The sequence below is a fragment of the Propithecus coquereli genome, unplaced genomic scaffold, assembly GCF_000956105.1.
Source record: "Propithecus coquereli isolate 6110/MARCELLA unplaced genomic scaffold, Pcoq_1.0 Scaffold811, whole genome shotgun sequence".
Classification (NCBI taxonomy): domain Eukaryota; kingdom Metazoa; phylum Chordata; class Mammalia; order Primates; family Indriidae; genus Propithecus; species Propithecus coquereli.
In genome coordinates, this window is record NW_012154297.1 from 15167 (window position 1) to 39184 (window position 24018).

Genomic DNA, 24018 nt, shown 5'->3' on the forward strand with positions numbered 1-24018 from the left:
GCTGTGATATATATATATTTTGGGGACAGGATCTTGGTCTGTTGCCCAGGCTGGAGTACAGTGGTTCGATATATATGCATGTATACATGATATAAACATATAGATATATCTATACATGATATATATGTATAAATGTATAATTTAGTATCACTTCTGAACAAAGACACAGAAATACTAAACAAAATCTTAACAAATGAAATCCAACAAAGGATGAAAAATACATCATGATCAAGTAGGATTTGTCCCAGGAATATAAGAATGGTTTGACACCAGAAAATCTAATATAAAACAAATTAAGTTGGGGGAAGTGACCTTTTACCTAGATACAGAAAAGGGGTCTGATAAAACGAACGTCGATAAAATCCTTTAGCTAACTAAAATGGAGATGTGAGACACGCTTATTGTAAAGCTTTCATAAAAGACAAACGTGTGTTGTAGGTGTGAGCTCAAACCTCCTGTCTGCCTGTCCCCTTCCCGGAAGCAGGTGGTGGCCGTAGTTCTCAGTGGGGTCAGGAGGCAGGAACTGATTTAGCAGTAAGTACCCAGGTCTGGTTGGCTCTGGTCGGTGTTGAGGAGACGGCATCTCCTGCTGACAGGCCTTCTCTCCTTGCCTCCTCACCTGTGTTCAGATGACAACAAGCCCCCCATCCAAATGCCGGGCTCCGCGGAGTATGACGCCACAGGAGGGGTCCAGGATCCTGCAGCCGCCGGCCCCCGAGGCCCCGGACCCCATGACCAGATCCCACCTAACAAGCCCCCTTGGTTTGACCAGCCTCACCCCGTGGCTCCCTGGGGCCAACAGCAGGTATTTCTTGAAACGTGTGGTGCAGGAAGGTGGCCCCTGGGGCCCCACAGGACGGCAGGTGGGGAACGACCTCCCCTGCGCCCGTTACGTGGGGGTTTAGTGGCTCGAGGAGGAAACTCCAGCAAGATTCTGCGGCTGCCACAGAGCTTATGCTGCATGAGCGACAGCCAGCTGTATCTCCCTGTGGCTCAGGGACAGGCAGAGTGAGAGAGCCGGTCTTTGTGTCCTTCCCTACGCTTCGATTATTCCGGGCCTCTCAGTGATGTAGGCCCCATTTTCTGCAAGTGCTAGGAAGTTCGATACTGTTAAGGACAGCAAGGTGGTTGGTTGGTTTTCCTTTTTTTAAATTTTTTAAAACTTTCTATTGCTAAAGCCAAAGACCCAATAAGGATCCTTTCCTTTTTCACTAATTCAATGAGCTAAGCGTCCACGTTCTGTCCTCCCGGAAAGAACAAGGTGCTCTGCAGAGAAAGGGAGAGTCGGAGGTGTGAGGCTTGCACCCGGGAGGCTGCAGGCGCAGCGTTTTCTGGGGGCAGAAACATCTAGGCTAGAGCAGGGGTCACCCCGTCTGGCACAGCGTGCCCGGGACACGCCTGGGAAACACCCATGCAGCTCGCTGGGTCCAGTCGGAGCACTTAGTCACAGCCCTTCCCAGGCACCCACCGTCCCCGCCCGCAGCACGGCCTAACCAGGTGTCTCCGTGTCCACGAGGAGCGGCGGAAGGATGGCAGGGAGACAGCTCTGGACTGACAACTGGGAATTGTGGCTTTGAGCCTCCCACTCTTGAGCTTGAACTTCACAAAACATTGGACGTTCCCATAAAGACAGCTCCCCCACCCGAGTGCCAGCTGTCAGCCACGTGGTCTTGGCCGTTGGTGGGAACCCTCTGATGCGGAAGCGGATCTCGTCCCCATTTTGTAGGTGTGGAAACAGAGGCCCTTAGTGTCTTCAGGCTCTGTCTTTTTTGTGGACCAGAGTAACAGGACCCTTCTTGTTGAGGGTCTGCCCTAGGCCGGCAGCGCACCCGGCAGTCCGCCGTCAGAAACAGCGGTCTGGCCTGCCCACGTGGTGCCTGCACGTTTGGAAGTCATTCTGACATTTGATAATCCGGCTCTGTGGCTTCCCTTCGCGGCCTGGGCCAGCCTCCCCATGGGAGCGGTTGGCAGAGCTGACCAGCCGTGACCCCAGAGACAGACGGGCCCTCTTGGCGCCCTCAGCTGTGCACGTTCTCGCCCGAGCTGGAGTTGCCATCCTGGCTTTGGGTCGTCAAGCAGCAGCTGGGTGCGAGCTGGAGCCTGTTGTCTTCAGTCTACAGAAAGGTCCCCCCAGAGGCAGACCCTGAGATGAGGAGTGAGGGCAAGTGGCTTATCTGGGACATGACCCCTTGAGCGGGCCCTGACAGGGACAGGGCAGGTGTGTCATCAGAGTGGGCTCACTGGTGGGAACCTGGGGGCCCTGCCGTGCTGGGGCGCTCTGAGAAGTGGCACCAGATGCGCCTCTGTGCCACCCCCTCCCCCCACAGGGTGAGGGGCTGGTGTTTGTTGGGCAGCGCAGGGAGAGCGGTGTGTTGGGGCTGCCCAGCAGCCGGAAGCAGTCCTGGGACCAAGGTGCGGGAGCAGCAGTTGAGAGTCTGGTCACTTTGCACCAATGCAAGGGCCCCAGCTGTGGGTGGCGCTGCAGCCCACATCTGCTGCAAACATCGGAGTAAACAAGGTGCCGAGATGTGCCAGGCCAGCGCCTTCTATCAGAGAGCAGCGCTCCCGGTGTCTGCTGGGGTCTGGCTTGAGAGGGGCTCACGTCTATGCCTTGCCTTGCAGCCACCGGAGCAGCCCCCCTACCCACACCACCAAGGCGGGCCGCCCCACTGCCCGCCCTGGAACAATAGCCATGAGGGCATGTGGGGCGAGCAGCGTGGGGACCCCGGCTGGAACGGCCAGCGTGACGCGCCCTGGAACAGCCAGCCCGACCCCGCCTGGAACAGCCAGTTCGAGGGCCCCTGGAGCAGCCAGCACGAGCAGCCGCCCTGGGGCGGGGGCCAGCGCGAGCCGCCCTTCCGCATGCAGCGGCCGCCGCACTTCCGGGGGCCCTTCCCGCCCCACCAGCAGCACCCACAGTTCAACCAGCCGCCACACCCCCACAACTTCAACCGCTTCCCGCCCCGCTTCATGCAGGACGACTTCCCCCCACGGCACCCCTTCGAGCGGCCACCCTACCCTCACCGCTTCGACTACCCCCAGGGAGACTTCCCCGCCGGTGAGTCCAAGGGCACCCCCACGAGGGCCTGCAGGAGGCGCCACTGGTCGGCCTGCCAAGCAGGCTGCTGGCGCTGCTCAGGGTCCGGATGGTCGCATCATAGGACGTCCAAGGAGCTCAGCTCGGGCCCTCAGGAGGGCGGAGGAGGAGGGACTCAGTGTCACCTCTCTGGCAGCCAAGGACCCCAGATGTACTTACTGTCTTTGCCACCCTGGTTTGGTTAGGCTGGTTGTGGGGGCGAGTCCTGTCCTCTCTTCCACCTGGGCCAGGAACAGGCTCTGCCTGCCCGTCCTCACGGGGGTTCCGAAGGCAACAGTAACTCCCGGGTTCCCACCCTGGACAGGCTCCGTGAGAACAGGACGAGGCCTTTTCTGTTTCTTGCTGCTGCCTGCTGTTTGTATTCGTTTTCTCATTTTATTTTTTTATTGTTTTGAGACAGAGTCTCACTCAGTCGCCCCAGGGCAGAGTGCAGTGGCGTGGTCATAGCTCACGGCAGCCTCCACCTCCTGGGCTCAAGCGATCCTCCTGCCTCAGCCTCCCGAGTAGCTGGGACTACAGGCACATGCCACCATGTCCAGCTGATTTTTTTCTATTTTTGGTAGAGACACGGTCTCGCTCTTGCTCAGGCTGGTCTCAAACTGGCCTCAAACGATCCTCCTGCGTCAGCATCCCAGAGTGCTAGGATTACAGGTGCGAGCCACTGCGCCCGGCCTAGTTTCTTCATTTTGGTAGTTTAAGGAATCAACTTTAGCTTTGTTGTTTTTTTAAAAATTTTATTTCTACTTTATTTGTGCTTTTGTTTTTAAGTCCATTCGTAACTAAATTCAGCTCTGAGTCCACTTAGCTCACTTACTGCTTCCATTAGTTTGCTCGGGCTGCCGTGACAGAGCAGAGACTGGGTGGGGTGCACAGGCTCAGGGACCTGGAGGCAGGAGTCAGAGATCAAGGTGTCCACAGGGTGGTTTTTCTGAGGCCTCTCTCCTTGGCCTGTAGATGGCGTCTTCTCTGTAGATGTCTGTGTCCTAATCACCTTTTAAGAGGACACCAGTCACATTGGATTAGGGCCTACTTTAATGACCTCATTTTAACTCATTCCCCTCTCAAAGATCCTGTCTTGAGGTACAGTCACATTCTGAGGCCCTGGGGGTTACAGCAACAACACATGAATTTGGGGACATGCAGTTCAGCCCGTAACATTGCTATTTCACAATTCCGTGACTCCCCTGGGTGCTGGCCTATGTGTGGCTGCAGGACAGGCCCCTCAGCCTGGCTGCTCCCTGCCTTTGCCTCGTGTCATCCAGTGAGAGAAGGTGCCAGCATAGCTGCCCAGAGACAGTGGCCTCTTGCCCCTTACTGAGCCCTTTCGCGTGGGCACTTGTCCCCTGGAGATGGTGGCTGGTTGGCCACAGTGTCCTGAGGCGAGTTTCTGTCTTGCAGAGCTGGGCCCCCCTCACCACCACCCTGGTCACCGCATGCCTCATCCTGGCATCAACGAGCACCCACCCTGGGCTGGGCCCCAGCACCCCGACTTCGGCCCTCCCCCTCATGGCTTCAACGGGCAGCCCCCCCACATGCGGCGACAGGGCCCACCCCACATCAACCACGATGACCCCAGCCTGGTCCCCAATGTGCCCTACTTCGACCTCCCTGCCGGGCTGATGGCCCCCCTCGTGAAGGTAACGTCGCTGCGGCGGGCTCCGAGCTGGGCTGTGCGCGCCTGTGCCACGCCTGCTTCTCCGCGTGCAACCTGCTTCCCGGGGCTCCCTCCCCTGCCTCATTTCCCGCCTGCAAGTGACCCTGACCGCTCGGTGCAGATGAGTCCGAGCCGACGTCCTTGGTGCTGCCGTGAGGTGCCCGACAAGCCTGTGTCCACCCTACCTCCTTCCCCTCCCTCCCGCCACAGTAGGCTTCAGCTGCACAGAGCCATCTGGGTGTGCATGAGGTGTGGGTCCTCCGTTTGTCCCTCTGGGTCCCAGCCCTCAGAAACCGCCTTTTCCAACGGCTGCCAGTGGAAGGATCCCGGGAAGGGGCCACCTGTCAAGCAGGGGCGGGACGGCCCTGTAGGAGTCAGGCAGGGCTGGGACCAGCATGCGGGAGCCGGGGCTGGGGCTCAGGGCCTCTGAGGGCTGTGCTGGCCACTGCCGTCTGCTGCCCCCTCTCAGACACATCCACCAGGAAGCCAGGGAGGGTTCCACAGGTCAGCACGGAGCAGGGACCCAGGCAAACCAGGCCAGGGCCTCCCCGGGCAGATGAAGCAGGGAAGAAAGACGTGGGCGGGCTGGCCCCGGGGTCGGGCTGCCCCCGGGGTCGGGCTGAGGCCGCGCTGATGGAGGGAGGGGCCTGGTGGGGGCAGACGATATGGGCACAGGAACAGCGGTCTACACCCCGGGAGTGTGGGATGCTGAGCTTGGGGGCAGTGTCGTATGTGTGATTTTCTGAAGAGAGCCCCGCGGCTTTTATCAGCATCAAATGAACTGTGAGTCACCATCTAGGAGTCCTCGGTGTGGCCAGTGCCCTTGGAGGAATGGGACTTCCCCAAAGGGAAGGATGAGGAACTGTGGTGCCCAGGACATCCCTGACACCAAACCTAGGCCCTGGCCCTGGCCCTGCCCGCCCCACCACACCCTGGGTGGGCCTGAGTGGCCTCTGCCAGAGCACGGTGACAGCTCCGTTCCCTACTGCAGCTGGAAGACCACGAGTACAAGCCTTTGGACCCTAAAGACATCCGCCTCCCACCCCCCATGCCACCCAGCGAGAGGCTGCTGGCGGCTGTGGAGGCCTTCTACAGCCCCCCGTCCCACGACAGGCCAAGGAACAGGTAAGGCCGGGAGAGCAGCAGAGGGGAGGGCAGGGGAGGCCCGGTCCCCGCCCCTGGACTGTCTTCTCCCTGGATGTGTTTCCTTCGAGAGAAAGACTCCTAATAGCCATGCCTTCTGCCCAGCTGAGAAAATGTGGCCGCCCCTAAGGAGAAAAATGCCACCCTGAGTCGAGAGTGTATGTCACATAGGCACGGCATACGTGTGGCGGTCCTCAGAGAAGGGCTTCTTTAATCAAGACGCATGAGCACCGGAAGTTACGGCAGACGTGGTGTCAGCACAGCTCAAGTGTGTGCCACACGCCGACTGTGGCTCCTTCTCAGCAGACTGTCCCCCAGTGGTCGCCTCCTGCCCTGGTCAGGCTGGAGCCTGTGCACCTATGAGGCAGAGTCCCCAGTGCCCAGTTACGGTGACCGCAGGCCCCGGAACCCTCCTTAGCAAAGCAGCATCAGGGACAGGGCACGGAGCTGGGGCCAGCAGGGCCACAACGGGACCCCCGCGTACGTGACTGAGCTGCTCTCTGAGGGGCGCCCGCACGAGGCCGCCAGCCTGGGCGTGTCCTGCATGATCGAGGAAGGCGAGGGCTGGCCCTGGCCCATGGCTGCTGGGCCACGAGCCCCCCACGGTTCTCTGGGTGTGGGTGTCATTCCTGGTGATTTCTTCACAAGTTCCCTGCGGGAGGGCTTTGCATAGTCACAGAGAATGCCGTGTCTTACAGCGAAGGCTGGGAGCAGAACGGCCTCTACGAGTTCTTCCGAGCAAAAATGCGGGCCCGGCGGAGGAAAGGCCAGGAAAAAAGGAACAGGTGAGAGAACACAGACGTCTGGTCAGCCCCTCCCCACTGCCTTTGTGCACGCGTGGCCATCAGCCGGCCTCCCTGGCCACGGTTACGATGGGTGCTAGTGCGAATCCTGACACACAGGCCAAGGAAAGTCCGGTCTGGCCGAGGGATAACGGCGCTGCAGGCCTAGCCGCCGGGCGAGTTCCCACAGGGCCCGAGTTGACACAGCAGTGAGAAGGTTGTCCACACCCAGACCCCCGACACCTGGGGTCTTCCAGGAACCCGGGGTCCGGGGCAGGCTGGACGTGGCCTGCAGGGGCCACGGGGGCTTTCGGGCTCCCACTTACCAGGCTCCTCCCTGCAGTGGACCCTCGAGGTCTCGGAGCAGATCCAAGAGCCGAGGGCGTTCTTCCTCCCCCTCCAACTCAAGATCCTCGAAGTCGTCAGGCTCGTACTCGAGGTCAAGGTCACGTTCCTGCTCCCGCTCGTACTCCCGCTCCAGATCCAGGTATGTTGAGCGCCGCCTCGGGATGGGGACAGGCGAGGCCTCTCACCGCGGCTCCCTGTCGCAGCCGGGCTGCCGCTGACCCTCGCACTCTCGCCCGCAGGAGCCAGAGCCGGTCGCGCTCCTCGAGAAGCCGCTCCCGCTCCCGGTCCAGGTCCAGGTCCAAGTCGTACTCCCCGGGACGACGACGGCGGTCGCGGTCCAGGAGCCCCACCCTGCCGTAAGATTTCCGTCTTAGCCGCGACGCGCTGCCAGTGCTGGACCCTCTGGTGCTTTGCTGCGAATGCATGAACATCTGCCGTTAGAACGTGTGCGTGTGGTGGCCCGTGCTGAGACCGGGCCTCAGAGACCAAGAGCGTTAGCCCAGGGACGGTGGCCGCCGCGCACCCCACACCACCGTAGTCACCGTGTATAGCCCAGGTGGCGGCTGGGCTCTGCGCTTCCTCACCTCCTTGGGGGCTCCATGTGACCTGCCCCTGACGCCGAGTGTGGGCAGGGGTCATCTGAGGGGCCCCTCATCTGGCTGACAGAGGATTAAGAACGACGGTAGGGACGAGGAATACGTGTGTGTCCCCCGACCGTGGTGAACGTTTACGTGAGCTACACACTGTAAGATCCTAATAACTGTCGTTCCAATAAATGTACCGATCATTTCTTACAAAAACGTAACTGTCTCAATTTTAGTTCCTCCGCTGGTCTGGGTTCTAATTCAGCACCTCATATACCTGACTCGCGGCTCGGAGAAGAGAACAAAGGCCACCAGATGCTGGTGAAGATGGGTAAGGCTCCTCGAAGACCGCCCCTGCGCGCTGTGGGGGTAGCAGCTGGCAGTGCTTTTCCCCCGTGCACACGGGGACTGATGGCGCAGATCTGACTCACGCCTAGAACTGCTAAAAAGGGCCCGCGGGGTTCTTGCCGGGTTCTTTCTGCGGCATCAGCTCCACCCTTGCGAGCCGCCAGGTTCTGCATGCTCCTCAGCTCCCCGACTGCGTTCCCGTTTGCCTTCTCGTCGGGAAATGTGTCACGGGCTCAGCCTGTTTCGTGTGTTGTAACCCTGCGTCCCTCTCTCTCAAGGCTGGAGTGGCTCCGGCGGCCTCGGTGTGAAAGAGCAAGGGATCCAGGACCCCATCAAGGGGGGGGACGTCCGGGACAAGTGGGACCAGTACAAGGGTGTGGGTGTGGCCCTGGACGACCCCTACGAGAACTACCGCCGGAACAAGAGCTACTCCTTCATCGCCCGCATGAAGGCCAGGGATGAGTGTAAGTAGCGCCGCGCACCAGGACCCGCGCCGGCGGCACTGGCTGTGGGGCCCTTCCTGGCTTACTGGCAGTGGAAGAACGTAGTGACAGCTTAGTTCTCACGCGGTCTCCACATTTGGGGAACGACAAGAGGAGACTCACGCATGCCTAGCCAGGAGCGCCCTGCTCGTGGCGTGGAAAGGGCACGGGCTCCGCCTGCAAACCACGCCAGGAGGCGCCGCAGCCACCAGGGCCGTGGGCTCGTTTTCCTTTACAGCGAAGCAAGAAACGCAAGACCCTCCGCCCCCCGAGTAAGAGCTCTTCGTACCCGAAGGCGCGGAGGTGCGCATCTTCCTGCCACCAGATCTAAGGGGCGCGGGGCCGGCAGGGTCTAACCTGCCTGCCCCCTCTGGCTGTGTAGTGATGAAGCCACAGCCGGGCGCCATGACTGCTCACGATTGAAAAACAGACAAACAAAACGTTTTTGACTGGCAAAGTTAAGCAAGGTTTTCATTTTTATTCCCATTGGTTTAGTTTTAGAACATGTTGACCTGAGACGATCCCCACTGAGATCATTTGAAACCTAATTCCTCTAAGACATACTGGCCCTTAGTTCGGTTCCTTTAGTTGTGTAAGTTGAGTTTTGTTTCCTGGAACGTTAGCCATTTGCTGTTTGGAGAAACAGAGGTTCTAGCAGGAAACCAGTCTAAAGTGGCTTCAGGTCGAGGGGCACGGCCCTTGGAGTCTGCACCTGGCGCCTCCTCGTGTTTCTCACTTAGAAGAGCCCAACACCAGCGCGCGCGACGGCCCCTTCCATCCAGAGTGCGGAGGGCGCCCCCGCTAGGGCCTCCTGCTCTCATTTCGTTTGCACCCCCCACCCCCAAAGGGAGGTGCGGCCAGGAGTGGAGCTGCCCCTGCCGGAAGCTGCTGGGTGACTGCCGGGATCGGCCGTGCCCGGCGTCCCTGGGCAGCTGGGTGTGGTGCCGTTTATTTGTACAGAAACGTTTTTGAAAACTTCTTTTCAATAAGATGCAAACTCCTCTCCACCTTTTCAACCCAAAGTGATAAAATATTTGATTCTGTTCTAGATTCCTGTAGCTGTGAATTGTTCAAACCTGTCTGATTCTGGATAAAACATAAACACGTGCTGTTAACAATTTCTTGTGGATTTTACTGTTTTGCCTTCAAATAAAGACTTTTTTTTAAAGACTTCTCCTCTGCACGTCTAAGTCGGAAATGGACTCGGGCTGCGGGAGGAGGCGGCGTGTTCTGGGTGCGGACCCGGTGTGAGCGAGGTCAGCTGCCCTGCCCGGGCGGCCTGCCCTCCCGCGTGGCGACCTGGTCCTGCGTCCTCGTCACCCGGCGGGGCTTCTGTGAGCCGCGCTGCCTCCCTCGGCTCGCCGGGCTGCTGGCACCTGGCCGAGCAGAGCTGCCCCGCACAGCCTGGTGTCCCGTCCTGCTGTAAGTGGCACATGGCTCCCCCCATGACTGCAGTTCCACGGGCCTGTGGTGTGTCTTCGCGGGTGCTGGGAGTGCTCGCTCCTCGTGACAACCCACCAAGGAGAGGGTGGCTGGGGGGGTTCAGTTACTGAGCTGGGATTTGGCTGAGGACAATCCTGCACCCGAGCTCCATCTGCCCCGACCACGGAGTGTCCCCTGCACTGTGCTCTGTCCGTGTGTGTGTGTGTGTGTGCACGCGCATGCGTGGAGCAGGTGTATAGGACAGTCCGTTAGATCGAGCCGCACGTCAGCCTCACCTGCTGGCACTCACAGCTCGTCCTTCACGGCCTTCAGGGCGTCCTCCATGGTCAGCGGAGTGGGCCTGTGGCGCCTGATGTACTGTAGGGCAGAGGACAGAGGGGCGCCGTCACCACCACCACCTCAGTACGGACCCAGTGGCTTCTGGGCTCTAAGGAAGTGAGTGCACACTGCGCCTGTCCTTGGCAGGGGCCTGCTGGGCTGACAGAAAAGGGATGGGACGCCACGTAGCAAGAGCTGGCACACAGGAGTGCCCAGGAGCTACGGAAACAGAAGGGGAGAGGGATACCCAAGCAGGCCCAGGTGGGTGCCACACAGGGTGAGCCCTGAGAAAGGGGTGCCTGTGGGTGCCCTCAGTGGGTGGGGTTGGGGACACATGGGCCTGGAGCAGGCAGCAGGGAGCCATAGTGGGCTGTAGGCAGGTGGTGTGATCACATCACTTCAACCTGCATTGGATCAGCTGACATACATCCCACCGAGGAATGAGTTCAAGGACCCCAAAGAGGTTCAATCAGCAAAGTCCACAATGTGGGAACCTGTGGGATACCCAACCTGCTTTCTTCAGCGAATAAACTGGGCCAGGCACATGGCTCACGCCTATAATCCCAGCACTTTGTAAGGCTGAGGCAGGAGGATTGCTTGAGGCCAGGAATTCCCGACCAGCCTGGGCAACACAGCGAGACCCCGTCTCTACAAAAAATTTAAAAATTAGCCAGGCATGGCATGTGCCAGCAGTCCTGGCTACTCAGGAGGCTGAGGCAGGAGGATCACTTGAGCCCAGGAGTTCGAGGCTACAGTGAGCTATGATGACACCACTGCACAGCAGAGCCTGGGCAGCAGAGCAAGAACCTGCCTCTAAAAAAATACATAGAATAGAACAATAAACTGCAAGGAAACAAAGGAGAGATGGGGGAATGACCTGTAGAAAGTGGGTCCCCAGGCAGCAGCGGCAGAAACGCCCACTCCCAGGCCTGCCCTTCTGCGGGAGGGCCCAGCACTTGCTTTCACAGGGCACCAGGGGACTCTGGCGCTGCGGGGCTGAGAACCAGTTACTGCTCTAGATTAAGAGGCTAAAAAGACACATCAACAGTCTCAGTGTGTGGCCTTTGGGTCCTGACTACAGAACAGGACGACAGTTACAGTGTGAGTGGAAGTGCCCGCCAGGCTTCCACGCCTGCTCATCGCCGTTTGCGTTCCGTTCGGCCTTTATCTCCCTGAACGTTTGAGCAGGTCTGTGCTGCTTCTGTTTCGTGGTTAAGAGAGCCAGAGGCCGTGGGTACTGACAACTGACTTGTTTCCTTCTTTTTCCACGACTTTATCTCCTGCCTCGTCTTGATTTATACACACGACCTGGAGAAGCTACAAAAATAAGGGTTTTGTGGTTTGTCTAGAACTAATATGGAAAATACTGCCGTTATTTTTGGTGAAGAAAATCAATTTTGCAGAGTTTATTTGAGTCCAAATAAAATGTGGATTTGATTTTAAAAAATGGGAACAGAATATACAACTTTAATGAGACGAGCAGAAATCTGAACAATGGCTATTCGTGGACACTAAGGACATTTGGTTTGGTCATTAAAATGGCATTATGATTTTATTTTTTTGTTTTTGGGGCGGTTTAGTTTGGTTTGTTTTTTTGAGCCAGAGTCTCACTGTGTCGCCTAGGCCGGAGTGCAGTGGCGTCACCATAGCTCCCTGTAGCCTCCAATTCTTGGGCTCAAGTAGCTGCGACCACAGGCGTGAGCCACTGCGCCCGGCCTGCTTTTATGTTTTTAAAGTCATTTTTTAGGAATCCAAATTAAAATGTTGGAATGTAAAAATTTTAAAAATCACTATAAAGGACACCGCATATAGTATGACACCATTTCTAAGAAGAAATACACAAATCCAGTTCAGACTCTGCACAGGGAAAATCTGAAAGAAGAGATGTCAACTTGGGAACAGTTACCCCTGAAATTACAGAAGACCGTACATGATGCATCTCTGTAACGGGATTTTCAGGAAATAGGCCCATGTTTTTTGGTAATCGGAAAAAAATTTTTGGAGGAGAGAAAAGGAAAGTGAAGGTGGCATCCCTTGGGCTTTGACCTGAGGGGCCAAGGAGAAAGGCTGGGCCACCTCCGCCCACCTCGGGTGGCACTCAGGAGGGTCCGTGACAGGAACAGGACCCCCCGCAGAGGAGAAGACAGTGCCTCAGTGAGTAGGTCCCCTTTGGTCCGAGGTCACACAGAGGCCAGGCTGGGCGGCTGCAAGGCCTAGGTGCTCAGTACCCCCACCCGCACCAGCTCTTGTCACAGAACAAGGAGGAAATGAGGCTCCTTCCACAAGGACAAAAGGTGACAGGCTCAACACATCCCTGCAGCACCGGGCTGAGGGCTCCAGGACCCCATCAGCCTCCCCCCGACTGGCATCTCAGAGCTGTCCCCACCCTGACCACTCCGCCCCCCGCCACGGCGGGAAAGACGTGGCTCTGCTCCGGTCACCTCTTTGGCTTCCTCCAGGGTGTGGTAGTGGTAGGAGTCCCTGTCCAGGGACTGCAGGACTGAGACGTGCAGGTGACGGCTGGCCTCGATGAACTGCTGCGTCAGGCTCAGCTGCTGCTTCAGCATGTCGTTCAGTGCCAGCACGGCCGGGCTGTAGGCTGTCAGGGCTGTCCCCACTCGGTGTCACTCAGCGGCTCCACTGGGGCCCCATGAGTTCTGCACCCCCATCCCCACTCCGCGCCCAGCGGCTTGGTACGGTCCGGCTGCTTTCTGGAAGGACTGCCTCCTCCTGGGGTGGTAAAGGCCTCGCCTGTTCCTGTCTGTCTCATACTCTAATAAATGAATTGCTTTCTGCTGAGTGACGTGTGACTTTCAAGAGCTGCACACGTGGTCCCTGCTCAGCTCCCGGGCAAACGTGGAAGTTTTAACCTAAATACCAAACACTAAGAAAAAAGTCTAGTGAATTCTCAAAATAGCTAGACGACCAGCCTGGGCAATAGCGACACCCCACCTCTACAAAAAATGTAAAAATTAGCCAGATGCGGTGATGCGTGCCTAAGCCCAGGCATCAGTGGAGGCTGCAGTGAGCTATGATGACGCCACTGCCCAGGCGACAGCAAGACCCTGTCTCAAAAAAAAAAAAAAAGGCTAGAAGAGAAGAATTGGAATGTTTCCAACGCAAAGAAAAGATAAGCATTGGAGGCCGTGGGTATCTCAGTTACCCTGATTTCATCATGACACGTTATAAGTAGCCATCAGGATATCACAGGCACCCCAAAAATATGCACTACTATGATATTCTGACAAAATTTTTTTTAAAAGTCTAGTACATTGGCATAAAAACCGCACGGCTGCAACAATGTGGTAAGAATGCTTATGAGAATAAAAGTTATGTCTTTTTTCATCTGTAAAGTGGGAATTTAAAAAAAAGAGAGAAAAAAGAAAAAAGGTTATGTCTTTTTGAAACACTAAAATTATTAAAAATCAGAAATAAAAAAGTTAAAGATACAAATTAAAAATGTTAACTACATTTGAAACATAATTAAAAATAAAAACTGAGGCCGGGCGCGGTGGCTCACGCCTGTAATCCTAGCTCTCTGGGAGGCCGAGGCGGGTGGATTGTTTGAGCTCACGAGTTCGAAACCAGCCTGAGCAGGAGTGAGACCCCCGTCTCTACTAAAAATAGAAAGAAATTATCTGGACAACTAAAAATATATAGAAAAAATTAGCCGGGGCATGGTGGCGCATGCCTGTAGTCCCAGCTACTCGGGAGGCTGAGGCAGGAGGATCGCTTGAGCCCAGGAGTTTGAGGTTGCTGTGAGCTAGGCTGACGCCACGTCACTCTAGCCCGGGCAACACAATGAGACTCTGTCTCAAAAAATAAATAAATAAATAAATAAAAATAAAAATAAAAACTGGACATCGGTTAAAAATGATCATTATTAGGATTCCTTGGCCCTGTAATATGCTGAAATAAAAAAATACAAAAATTAAAAAATTAAAAAAAAGGATTACTTGGTAACATGGAAAAATCTCTGAGGTAATGTTAAGTGGAAAACCAGGTTGTTAAGTTTTTTTTTTTAAAAAAAAGATATAAACATTTCTCTCCTTACAACTGGTATATTTTAATATCTTCATACTTTTTAAAAAAAATCCTATTAAGAAAATTGAAAAGAGAAAAAACAGCAGGTACCAGATAGACTTTTAACTTGTATCGCGCGAGCCTTCAGTGGCTCCATGGAAGTCTAAGCCTTCTAAGGCGGCTTTGAGGTGACTTCCTCACGCCCCAGGCCAGGCTGGGCCCTTCCCAGTTCCACACAGACACGCCAGGCTCAGCCCAGGAGGCCAGGGATGTGTCCGCCCGCCTGTGGCTGCTGCTCAGCACCGATCAAAAGTGAGCGTCTTCAGGGGAAAAAAATCGTGGCTTAGAGACAAAAAGGCTCCCCGGGTAACAGACAACGTAAGAATAGCCTTGCTGGGGTGGAGGCTTTACAAGCGTATTCTTCTTCACCCTCCTGTTTTGTGTGACATTGGTGTCCCTTTGCAAGAGACAGAAGGTTCAAGGATGATCTCAGGCTGTCATCTGGGATCCTATAAACTGTGGCAGTTGTCCCTGGATGTGATAATTCCCACCCAATGGATTCCTTGAACCCAGCATTAAAGGAGGTGCCCCACATCCACGGGTGGGCATGAGTTTGCGGATCAGATACAGTCTGTAAAATGTCACAGGAAGGACCCACCGAGTCAGGCTGTTACCTTCTATTGCGTCCGCGCTGATGATGTAATTGGCAATGGGTATCGGGTCCACGTAGGCGCCTCCCAGGGCAGGCCCGACGGTCGCCACACTGGGTGCTGTCTCGAGGACAAAGGGAGAGGGGGAGCGGGCAGGACACAAAACAATGACTTTCTCGTCCACGGATATGACGCTGAAATAAACTATGTGGGCCATTCTTTCCTTTTTCGGAACATCATGGCCACCATTCTGCCCTTTGCTTTTTGTGATACAGTCTTATTTTCGAGACAGGGTCTCCCTCTGTCACCGAGGCTGGAGTACAGTGGCCCAACCATAGCTCGCTGCAGCCTCGAACTCCTGGGTTCAAGCGATCCTCTTGCCTCAGCCTCCTTCCAAGTAGCTGGGACTACACACCCAGAACATTTTTAAATTTTTTGTAGAGGCCGGGCACGGTGGCACACACCTATAATCCCAGCACTTTGGGAGGACGAGGAGGGAGGATTGCTTGAGGTCAGGAGTTCGAGACCAGCCTGAGCAAGAGTGAGACCCCGTCTCTACTAAAAATAGAAAAAATTAGCCTGGCGTGGTGGCGCATGCCTGTAGTCCCAGCTACTTGGGAGGCTGAGGCAGGAGGCTCGCTTGAGCCCAGGAGTTCGAGGCTGCAGTGAGCTATGACCATGTCACTGCACTCCAGCCAAGGTGACAGAATGAGACTCCGTCTCTAAAAAAAGGAACAGATCCAAGAAGAAGTACATCCCCTTCACATCCAGCGACAATCTCAGTCTACGCTGTTAAGAACTGTCTGGGTGAGGAAAGGGAACAGAAGAATGATTGAAAGGGGCCCTTCCACCGGGAAGGGTGGAGGCTGAAGCGGGGAATGAGAAACAGCTGGAAAGTCAGATGGGGCATGGGAAGCAGCGGCCCCTTCAACACGTCCTAAAACACAGACCAGGATCGGGCGGCCCCCCTGGGACTGCACACGGCAGGGGTGAGCTTTGGAAGACTGCGGGCACCCGCATGGACTCCACGGGGTGACGCCGGGTTCTGACCACCAGCTAGACCTGCGACGAGGCAGCCCTCAGAGCCCCCGCGCCGGAGGCCCATGAGCCGCTGGAGGAAGCGCGGTCCAGGAAGGAGTTTCCTCCACGGGCACGCGCTCACTCGTGTCTCTGTCAGCGCCAGCCCCAGCGCCGTGTGACAAGTCACCAGACTCACACGTGGCATCTCTCGCTTTCCCTCCTCCAGGACTTCCCTACCCCGGCACCCACTCGGAGCCAGACCCTCCTCTCGGGTGGGTTGCAGGGTATCCGGCCGCATCCCTGGCCCCCACCCAGCACAGGCCAGAGCCCCCCGCCCTCAGTGGTGACGACCAACGGTACCGCTAGACCTTGCCCAGGGCCCCTAGTGGCAGCATCGCCAGTTGAAACCCACTGCCCTCGTCTTTGGTCCTGAAACTTCTGGGCGCTTTAGAGCTAGGAAGACACTGGAAAAACCTGGGACAGCTGCCCCTCATCCATGGAAGAGGAAACCGGGGGCTGAGGTCCCTCCCCCCAGCTAATTAATGACAAGCGCCAGCTCTCAGGGACCCAGGCTCTTCCGTGTGTTTTCCAGGATGTCGTGGGCCACACAGCGAGCACCCGTCCCGCGTGCCCTGGCCCCACGGCCACCGCACTTACCCTGGGCGGGCGGGTAGGCGAAGGCGGCGTCCAGAGTCTGCACAGCTGTCTCCTTCACAGGGACTCTTGTCACAGCCCTGCCCCACTTTCTCCCAGACTCGGGCGGCCGTGGGACAAGGTCTGTCTTCAGACTCGAAGAGCACTCGGACAAAGAGTCCAGTGTTCTGTCCAGAGACTGCGTGCAGCGGGCCGTTGGCTCAGACGCCGTCGGACTTGGGGGGCTTTCAAAATCGTCAGAGTAAGACGACGACCGCGCGCCGGGAGCGCCGTCCTGCAGGGCAGCGGAGGCCGAGCTGGCACTGAGATGCTCCGAGAACTCACTTGCAGTGGGGACGCCCTCGTCCCTGTCCACCGAGGTGGCCTTTCCCTGGGACGCCGAGCTCCTCGCCCAGGCGCGTCTTGGGGTGCCCTGCCCAGCAGAGGCCTTGGCTCTGGGGCTTTTGCAGGACGGCTTTTCCCTCCGGGCTCTTTGTTTCTAAAATGAAGGACAGCAGAGGTCACCGGCAAGTGTTCTTGAAAGATCAACATGCTAATAAAAACGCCACATTCCCAGAGTAGGGGACTCGCGGCGGTCCCCACGCACGAGGGTCCGCGCTGGGCCCTCCTTAAGCTCGGGCAGGTGGAGGATTCTAACCACAAGCCTCCGAACGCTTCGGCACAGGGTTTCTTAGTGCGCGGCGGCGCGAAGCACGCTTAGGTGGCGCGAGGATGAAATTTAAAGTCCCATCGCTACGAATTACTAAAACGTGCCTTCGATAGTGGTCACGAGCAGGGCGGAAATGGCAGCGGCGCGCTCCAACGGGCACAGTGGGTGAGCGCTGCCTCAGTGCAGACAGCGCTGGGGCTGGTTTAGGCGGAATGTACTTTAATCATCTGCTAAACGAAGTAGCTTTAGCCTCTTAGCACCTAAATCAAGGTCCCTGAGCTGCTGACTCCTGACCTGTGGGGCCAGAACATTCTTTGCAGTGGGGCTGCCCTGTGCATTCCCCAACACTGAACAGCGTTCCTGGCCTTCCCCCATAGCGATGCCAGTGGCACCCGCCACCCCCAATCGTGACAGCCAAAATGTCCCCAGATGTTGCTAATGTCCCTGGGGGGCAGAATCGAGGGCCCCTGGCCTCAACGGAACACTGCAGTTGCCAGCCTCTCTACGTAACAATCTACAACCAAAAATGACTTCACCGTACTTACTTCCTGTTCCACGGCTGAGCTCGCACTGACATCTGGAGCCAGATCGTCGAGGGATAAAATATTTATTCTAAATTCTGTAATTAAAAAATCAGTATGACAACATTTACTCCCTTATCGACTCCATAAATGTTTAGAAAGATATGAATACATGGGGTCCCCGCCCTCCACAAGGCACCCCAGAGGTCAGCACACTTTGTCCCTGAAAGGCCAGATGAGGCGTATTTCCAGCTTTTCGGGGTGGCCCACTGCGACTATTCAACTTGGCCATCATGGTGTAAAAGCAGCCACAGAAAATGTGTAAAGGAAGGGGCACGGCTGCGTTCTGATAAAACTTTGTTTATAAAAACAGACAACGGGCCACTGGCCCCTGGTCTAGACAGAAAAGCCGACGATCACAATGCGCTATGGGACGCTGGTGACCAGTATGCACGTGGCAGGAGGGGGCTGGAGGGGGAGGGGCACCGGGCAGCTCGGGGACCTGAGATGTGGCCCCAGGGCATCCTGAGTTCTCATTTACAACAAGCTAAAGGCACAGCAGAGACTTAGTGACCACTGTGGCGCCGACCGGCCCAACCCCGTGCCTGGACCAAGTGCGCATCGCGACTCAGGAGTATGGGGCCAGAGGAGTTGGCCGAGGGCTGCGAATGTGTTTGTGGACCTCGAGTCCACTCCCGGCAGGAACTCTTACCGCGTGATTCAGCTCAGCCCCCCGAAGTGGAGGGGCTGTGTGTGTTCGTGCTGGGGGTGCCTCCACCCTGGAGGGTCTCCAAACCCCAGCAGGGACATAATCCAGGACACTTGGCTTTGGCAGACCCAGAGGGGGCCCAGGTTGTTAAGGGCTCCCTGGAGGGCACAGAGCAGTCGCACTGTGCGGGAGGACAGTTCCCTGCGGGAGGTGGGATGTGCCGCGTGCCCCTAGGAACAGGCTGGAGCAGCGCCCTCTGGGCGGAAGGCACGGGGGCAGTGGGGGGAGGGAGAGACTGAGCTGCCCACTCGGTCTGGAAAGGTCAGCTGAGTGCGGCCACCAACGCCCGGCTGAGGGCAGCACCACCTGCCTTCCTCCATCTGTCCTCGGCCTACCCGCTTCCTAAGACCCAGATCAAATCCCGCCAGGAACGGGTTCAGGGCTCCATTGGGTCCCAGGGCTGGGCCCCTCCGCTACCACTTCCTGTTGCTACAGTTCACATGGTGGGTAGGTGCAAGACATACGTGGACAAGGTTTTAGGACACAAAGCCTCTGAACTAAGTCATCCCGGCTGGCCCAGGGCAAAGGCGGTATGGGAGATTCCAGACGCAAGCACTTGGGGACAGTGTTGGCGCTGGCTAAGGAGTAACATTATGGTCACAGGGGCTGACCCCTACACAGGCGTCATCGTCCAGTCTCACTGACCCCACAGAACTGCTCTGCAAGGCTCTTTCTACTACTGCCCCCATTTCACGGATGTGGAGACTGAGGCACAGAGAGCCTGAGATTACACAGCTAGTAAAAGGCGGAGCCAGGACGTCCACCCCAGGCACGCTGGACGCCAAACTTGGACTTGTACTCACCACTCCCGGCTGCCTCCCTCAAGCCTGTGTCTGAACGCAGCAGGTGGGCTCTGGCCACCAGGGGAAGCCCCCCAGCCCAGGAGTGAGGGCTCTAGAGAGTGGAGCGGAGGGCAGGGCAAGGCAGGGCAGGGCAGAACAGACAGACGGCAGGATGGGGGAACCCGGGGCCTGATACTGGTCCTGGTTCTGCCTTCTCGCCCACATATTAAGGGAGGCGACGTGGGGAGGACACCCTGTCACCAGCCTCTCGGGCCTGGCCGCTCACGTACACAACGTGCTGCGAACTAGCCCAGAAACAGACCGGTACTGGCAGAGCCCAGGTGGCGAAGACAGGCACTAAAGGGGCTCTGAGGGGTTTTGTCACAGCCACAGCCTACGACACGCCCCTCTTCTCTGACCCTGACATGGCCATGTGGCGGGGACAAACCTTTGTTGGCAGTGCTTCACCCCCCACGCTGGCAGGCCTACTGGGGACCTCGCGGGGCACTGACGCACCCATCGGTCTGACCGACGCCCAGGACAGGGCAGTCCCGGCGCCTGGCAGGCAGGGACGTGTCTGCTTATTGGTGGCACCTGCGGCCACACAGCAGGCACTCAGGAGACAACTATCTCACTTTGATTCCATGAGAAAGCATCCCAGAGGGGCAAAAGAAAAAATAAGTGTTCGCTTCAAACCTGTTTTCTTTCTCCTCTTTCCCTCATAAATAAATAGAATATAAAAATAAAAATAATGTTGAAACAATAGAAATGTTTGCTTTTGATGGGTTAGACATCTGTTTCCTTTTCTGAAATGAAAAAGGAGGCGATTCTGTCTTTTGCAACAAGGAAAATTTGGTTGCCTTTTGGTTGCACGTGGCTCAAGAAAAATTTCTTGCAGGTCACAGTTCCTGGATACTGTGGACTAATTGCTTGTGTCGCCCCCAAATCTCCACGTTGAAGCCCGAATCCCTACCACAGTGGGGCCTTTGGGAGGTAACTGGGCTTGGAAAAGGACACGGAAAAGGCAGCCATCCGTACGCCAGGGAGAGGGGCCTCACCAAGAGCCCTACGCGGCTGGCACCCAGATCTCGGACCTCCGGCCTCCAGGACTGCGAGAAATAAACATCGTGTTCAAGCCACCCGCTCTCCAGGACCCTGTCAAAGCAGCCTGGACTGAGACTCTGGAGGCAGATTTTCAAGATAGAACAAAAATCTGACTCGGCCCCTTAACCAGGAAAAGTTCGGAAGTTGAGGGTTCGACTCTCACTGCCCATGGAAATGCCTGGTCACCACCGAGCCAGGGACCCCTACCGGTGGCCTCGCCCTTCCTGTCCAGGGTAATGACTGCACCAGCATGTGGATTACCGTTCAGGCTGTCGTCGGCACCTTCTGAGAGGGAGCCATCCCGAGGCCCAGCCTCGCTCCTTCTGGGGGAGGACGCGAGCTTAACACGCCCCATCTTTGAAGACACTGATTTTGAAAAGGCGCCAGTGACAGAAAGTGACGGCGTGGGGGAGGCTGTGTCACTGGAAACGTGGGTCTCCGCGGAGAGCGATCTTGGGCGAGCGCTGCAAAGGGTCCCGTCTGTCCGAGAAGGCTGTAAGCTGGAAAGTTCCGCATCAGGGAGAGAAAGGACTCTTGGTTGCGTCGGGATCTGATAAAAAAGACACGAAATTACCAAACTTACGAAAACTGAGTCCTTACGATTCAACAAACAGCGCGGCTGGTGGAGAGCATGAGACCAAGATTGCAGCGATCAAATTTGTATTTCTCTGTAACCCTTTCTCTCTTCTCTCCTTCCTTCTACCGTCAAGGTAGAACATTTACATAAGATAATGCCTGGATTAGAAAATACTCTACCAATAACCAGAAATACCACTTTGGTCTCTAACACATTTTGTTAATTATACATTTTCTAAATTAAGGCCCTTTCGGCCGTGACGGTACATAATCTATGATAGCCTGGATCTTTAAGAGAATCAAAATGAATATGCAGATTTTCTTCCTTAAAACATAGCCCTTGGCTGGGCGGTGGCTCACGCCTGTAATTCTAGCACTCTGGGAGGCCGAGGCGGGTGGATCGCTCAAGGTCAGGAGTTCAAGACCAGCCTGAGCAAGAGTGAGACCCAGTCTCTACTAAAAAATAGAGAAAGAAATTAGCTGGACAACTAACTAAAAATATATATATAAAAAAGTTAGCCGGGCATGGTGGCACATGCCTGTAGTCCCAGCTACTCAGGAGGCTGAGGCAGAAGGATTGCTTGAGCCCAGGAGTTTGAGGTTGCTGTGAGCTAGGCTGACGCCACAGCACTCTAGCCTGGGCAACAGAACCAGACTTTGTCTCAAAAAAAACCACACACACACAAAAACATAGCCCTCTTACTGCTTCACACCCCCTACGGTGGCTGTAATTTGAAAAAGAAAAGAAAAGAATAATAGTGTTGGTGGGGTTGTGCGGAAATCCCCCCCTCATGTACTGCTGGGGGCATGTAAAACGGTGCAGCCACTGTGGAAGGGTTTGGTGGCTTCCCCACAAGTTCAACGCAGCATCAGCGTATGACCCAGCGACTCCACTCCTGGTCATGTACCCAAAAGAACTGAAAACAGGGACTCCAATAGACACTCGTGCACCGCTGGCGCGGTGGCATCATGCCAGACTCCCACCAGTGTTCACGGCAGCACTGTTCACGGCAACCTAAAGGTGGGAACAACTCAGACGTCCGTCAACACGACGTGGAATGGGTAAACACCACGTGGCCCACGCACACAATGAAATAGCACTGACACATGCCACGACATGGACGGATTTCAAAAACACCACTGAGTGAAGGAAGACAGACACAAAAGCCACATCCTGTGTGATGCCATTTATAGAAATGTCCAGAACAGGCAAATCCATGGAGACAGAAAGCAGATTGGTGGTTGCCAGGGGCTGGGGGAGGGGGAACAGGGAGAGACTGCTGATGGGGACGGGCTTTCCTTTTTGGGGGGTGAAAATGTTCTGGAACTAGACAGAGGTGATGGTTGCACAGCATTGTGAGTGTAATAAATGCTATTGAATTATGCGCTCTGAAGTGGTTAATTTGTGTTACATGGATTTCACCTTAATTTTAAAAAAGGAAAGACAGAAACACCACGTTTCCATGGTGCCACTGGTAAGCGGGCACGGATCGCCACTGGTGTGCGATCAACCACACACGGTGTCGTCCTGTATACGCAGCCGCAAGTCACAGATATGACGAAGCTGCCTGATGTGTCATGTGTCCTTGACCCTCCCAGACCAGGCCCACGATAGAGATCTGTGATTGGCCGAAACCCTAATGGCTCCTCATCAAATGCTTCTCTCAAGTCACTCATGGGTGACAGCTGCCATGAAAGTCCCTCGTGTTAGGACAGACAGCAGCAAATGCTAAGGCTTTGCTAAAAATTAATAAATTAAAATGCTTACTGAGAATAGTCTGATTCATTCTTTCTCACTCACTTTAGTGTCGGGGAAGCCTTGATTCGTAGATGTTTTCTCAACTCTAGAAGATTCCATCAAGCTTCCCAGCAATGCTTTCATTTCCTCTTCATCACTGTCTGGAGAATCAAATTTTCTAGCAGGTTCTTTGAGTTTGGGTGTTTGAAAAGGCCGCTGTTTCCCAGCAGGTGCTTCAGGGACTATATTTTGAACGGGGGGTTCTTTCTTCTTTAGAAACCTACTGATCTTTGGATTCTGTGCATCACTCTTGGCGACAGGAAGTTCATGGGCTTGTTTCTGGGAGGTTTTCCCGGTATGCTGGGAAGAAAGGTCAACCGTTCTCCCTGGGGACATTTCGTCTGCTCTCTTTGGAAGACCGGCCCCGGCGGTCTTCGGGTCAGAGTCCGTGTCAGTCAAACTCACCCGCACCTTCCGACTCAGGATTTTGCTTTCTATCCGGGCCAGCCTGGTGAGCGCGGCGTCCACTCTGACCCTCGACGCCGTGGTGGGGGGTCTCCCTGAAGCGAGCGTGGGCCCACACCCCAAGACGGTGTTCTCGTTCAGGAGGAAGTCTTTTTCGCCTACACTTTGGTTTCTTTTTAGAAATCTACTATGACCGGGTGCTATTTTGGTAAGACTTCTACCAATTTTCAAGTTTCTGATTTCTTCCATCTTTGAATAGTCTAAGGAAATATCACTGAAATCGCCAAATACATCTTGCACCGGACGGCTGGCTTTTCTTCCTAAAGCCATTCTAGGGAGAAAAGGAAGACAATGTATCATAATAGCAGAGGTCTGTACTGAGCATTCAATGGCTCCCACCTAGCTAAAGATCACACTGCCCTTTGCAACCCAGCCACAGCCTTCCCTTAAGCCCAAAGATGACAATGAAAATAACCAGACACTTGGTCCTGCTTACTGAATTACCGTTCAACGCCGGGTCTTCCACGAGACACGTGACCCTTGAACACAAGGGCCAGCACTGCTGCTCTGGCAGGTGCTGAGCACTCTACTCGGAGCCATGTCATATTATCTCCTTCAGTCCACACAGCGACCCTGTGAGTGGGTTATCGTCATGCCCCTCAGGAGGCAGAGGAAATGAAAGCCCTCACAGGTATGGTCACTGGCCAAAGTCACCCAGCTGGTAAGTACCTGAGCCAAATTCAAAGCTCAGGTATGATTCCAAAGGCCCCACTGTCCCACACTGTGCCACCACTGGTGCGCTGAGTCCTGCTCCCAAGCCCCACCCAAGGCGGGCTCCTCCTTTCTCCAAGTGCCCTCAGCACAACCT

At 55.7% G+C, this 24018-nt stretch overlaps 2 protein-coding genes across 2 annotated transcripts in view; one reads left to right on the forward strand and one right to left on the reverse strand.

The window, feature by feature from the left end:
- LOC105825696 (calcium homeostasis endoplasmic reticulum protein) overlaps positions 1-9605 on the forward strand; it is an 18882-nt gene extending 9277 nt beyond the window's left edge. Inside the window, exons 4-13 of the mRNA XM_012663579.1 lie at positions 577-805; positions 2623-3058; positions 4496-4734; positions 5743-5876; positions 6593-6679; positions 7020-7163; positions 7264-7380; positions 7845-7939; positions 8235-8420; positions 8677-9605. Of these exons, the coding sequence (XP_012519033.1) occupies positions 577-805; positions 2623-3058; positions 4496-4734; positions 5743-5876; positions 6593-6679; positions 7020-7163; positions 7264-7380; positions 7845-7939; positions 8235-8420; positions 8677-8714 (1705 nt within the window). The 3' untranslated portion in view covers positions 8715-9605. The remainder of the gene's footprint in view (positions 1-576; positions 806-2622; positions 3059-4495; positions 4735-5742; positions 5877-6592; positions 6680-7019; positions 7164-7263; positions 7381-7844; positions 7940-8234; positions 8421-8676) is intronic.
- A 561-nt stretch (positions 9606-10166) lies between these two features.
- Positions 10167-23480, reverse strand: LOC105825697 (chromosome unknown open reading frame, human C19orf44). The gene is given in 7 exon segments (XM_012663580.1): positions 10167-10238; positions 12641-12807; positions 14897-14992; positions 16550-17024; positions 17741-17814; positions 20633-20921; positions 22716-23480. Coding segments are annotated over 7 exon segments (1938 nt in total).
- Positions 23481-24018: the final 538 nt, after the last annotated feature.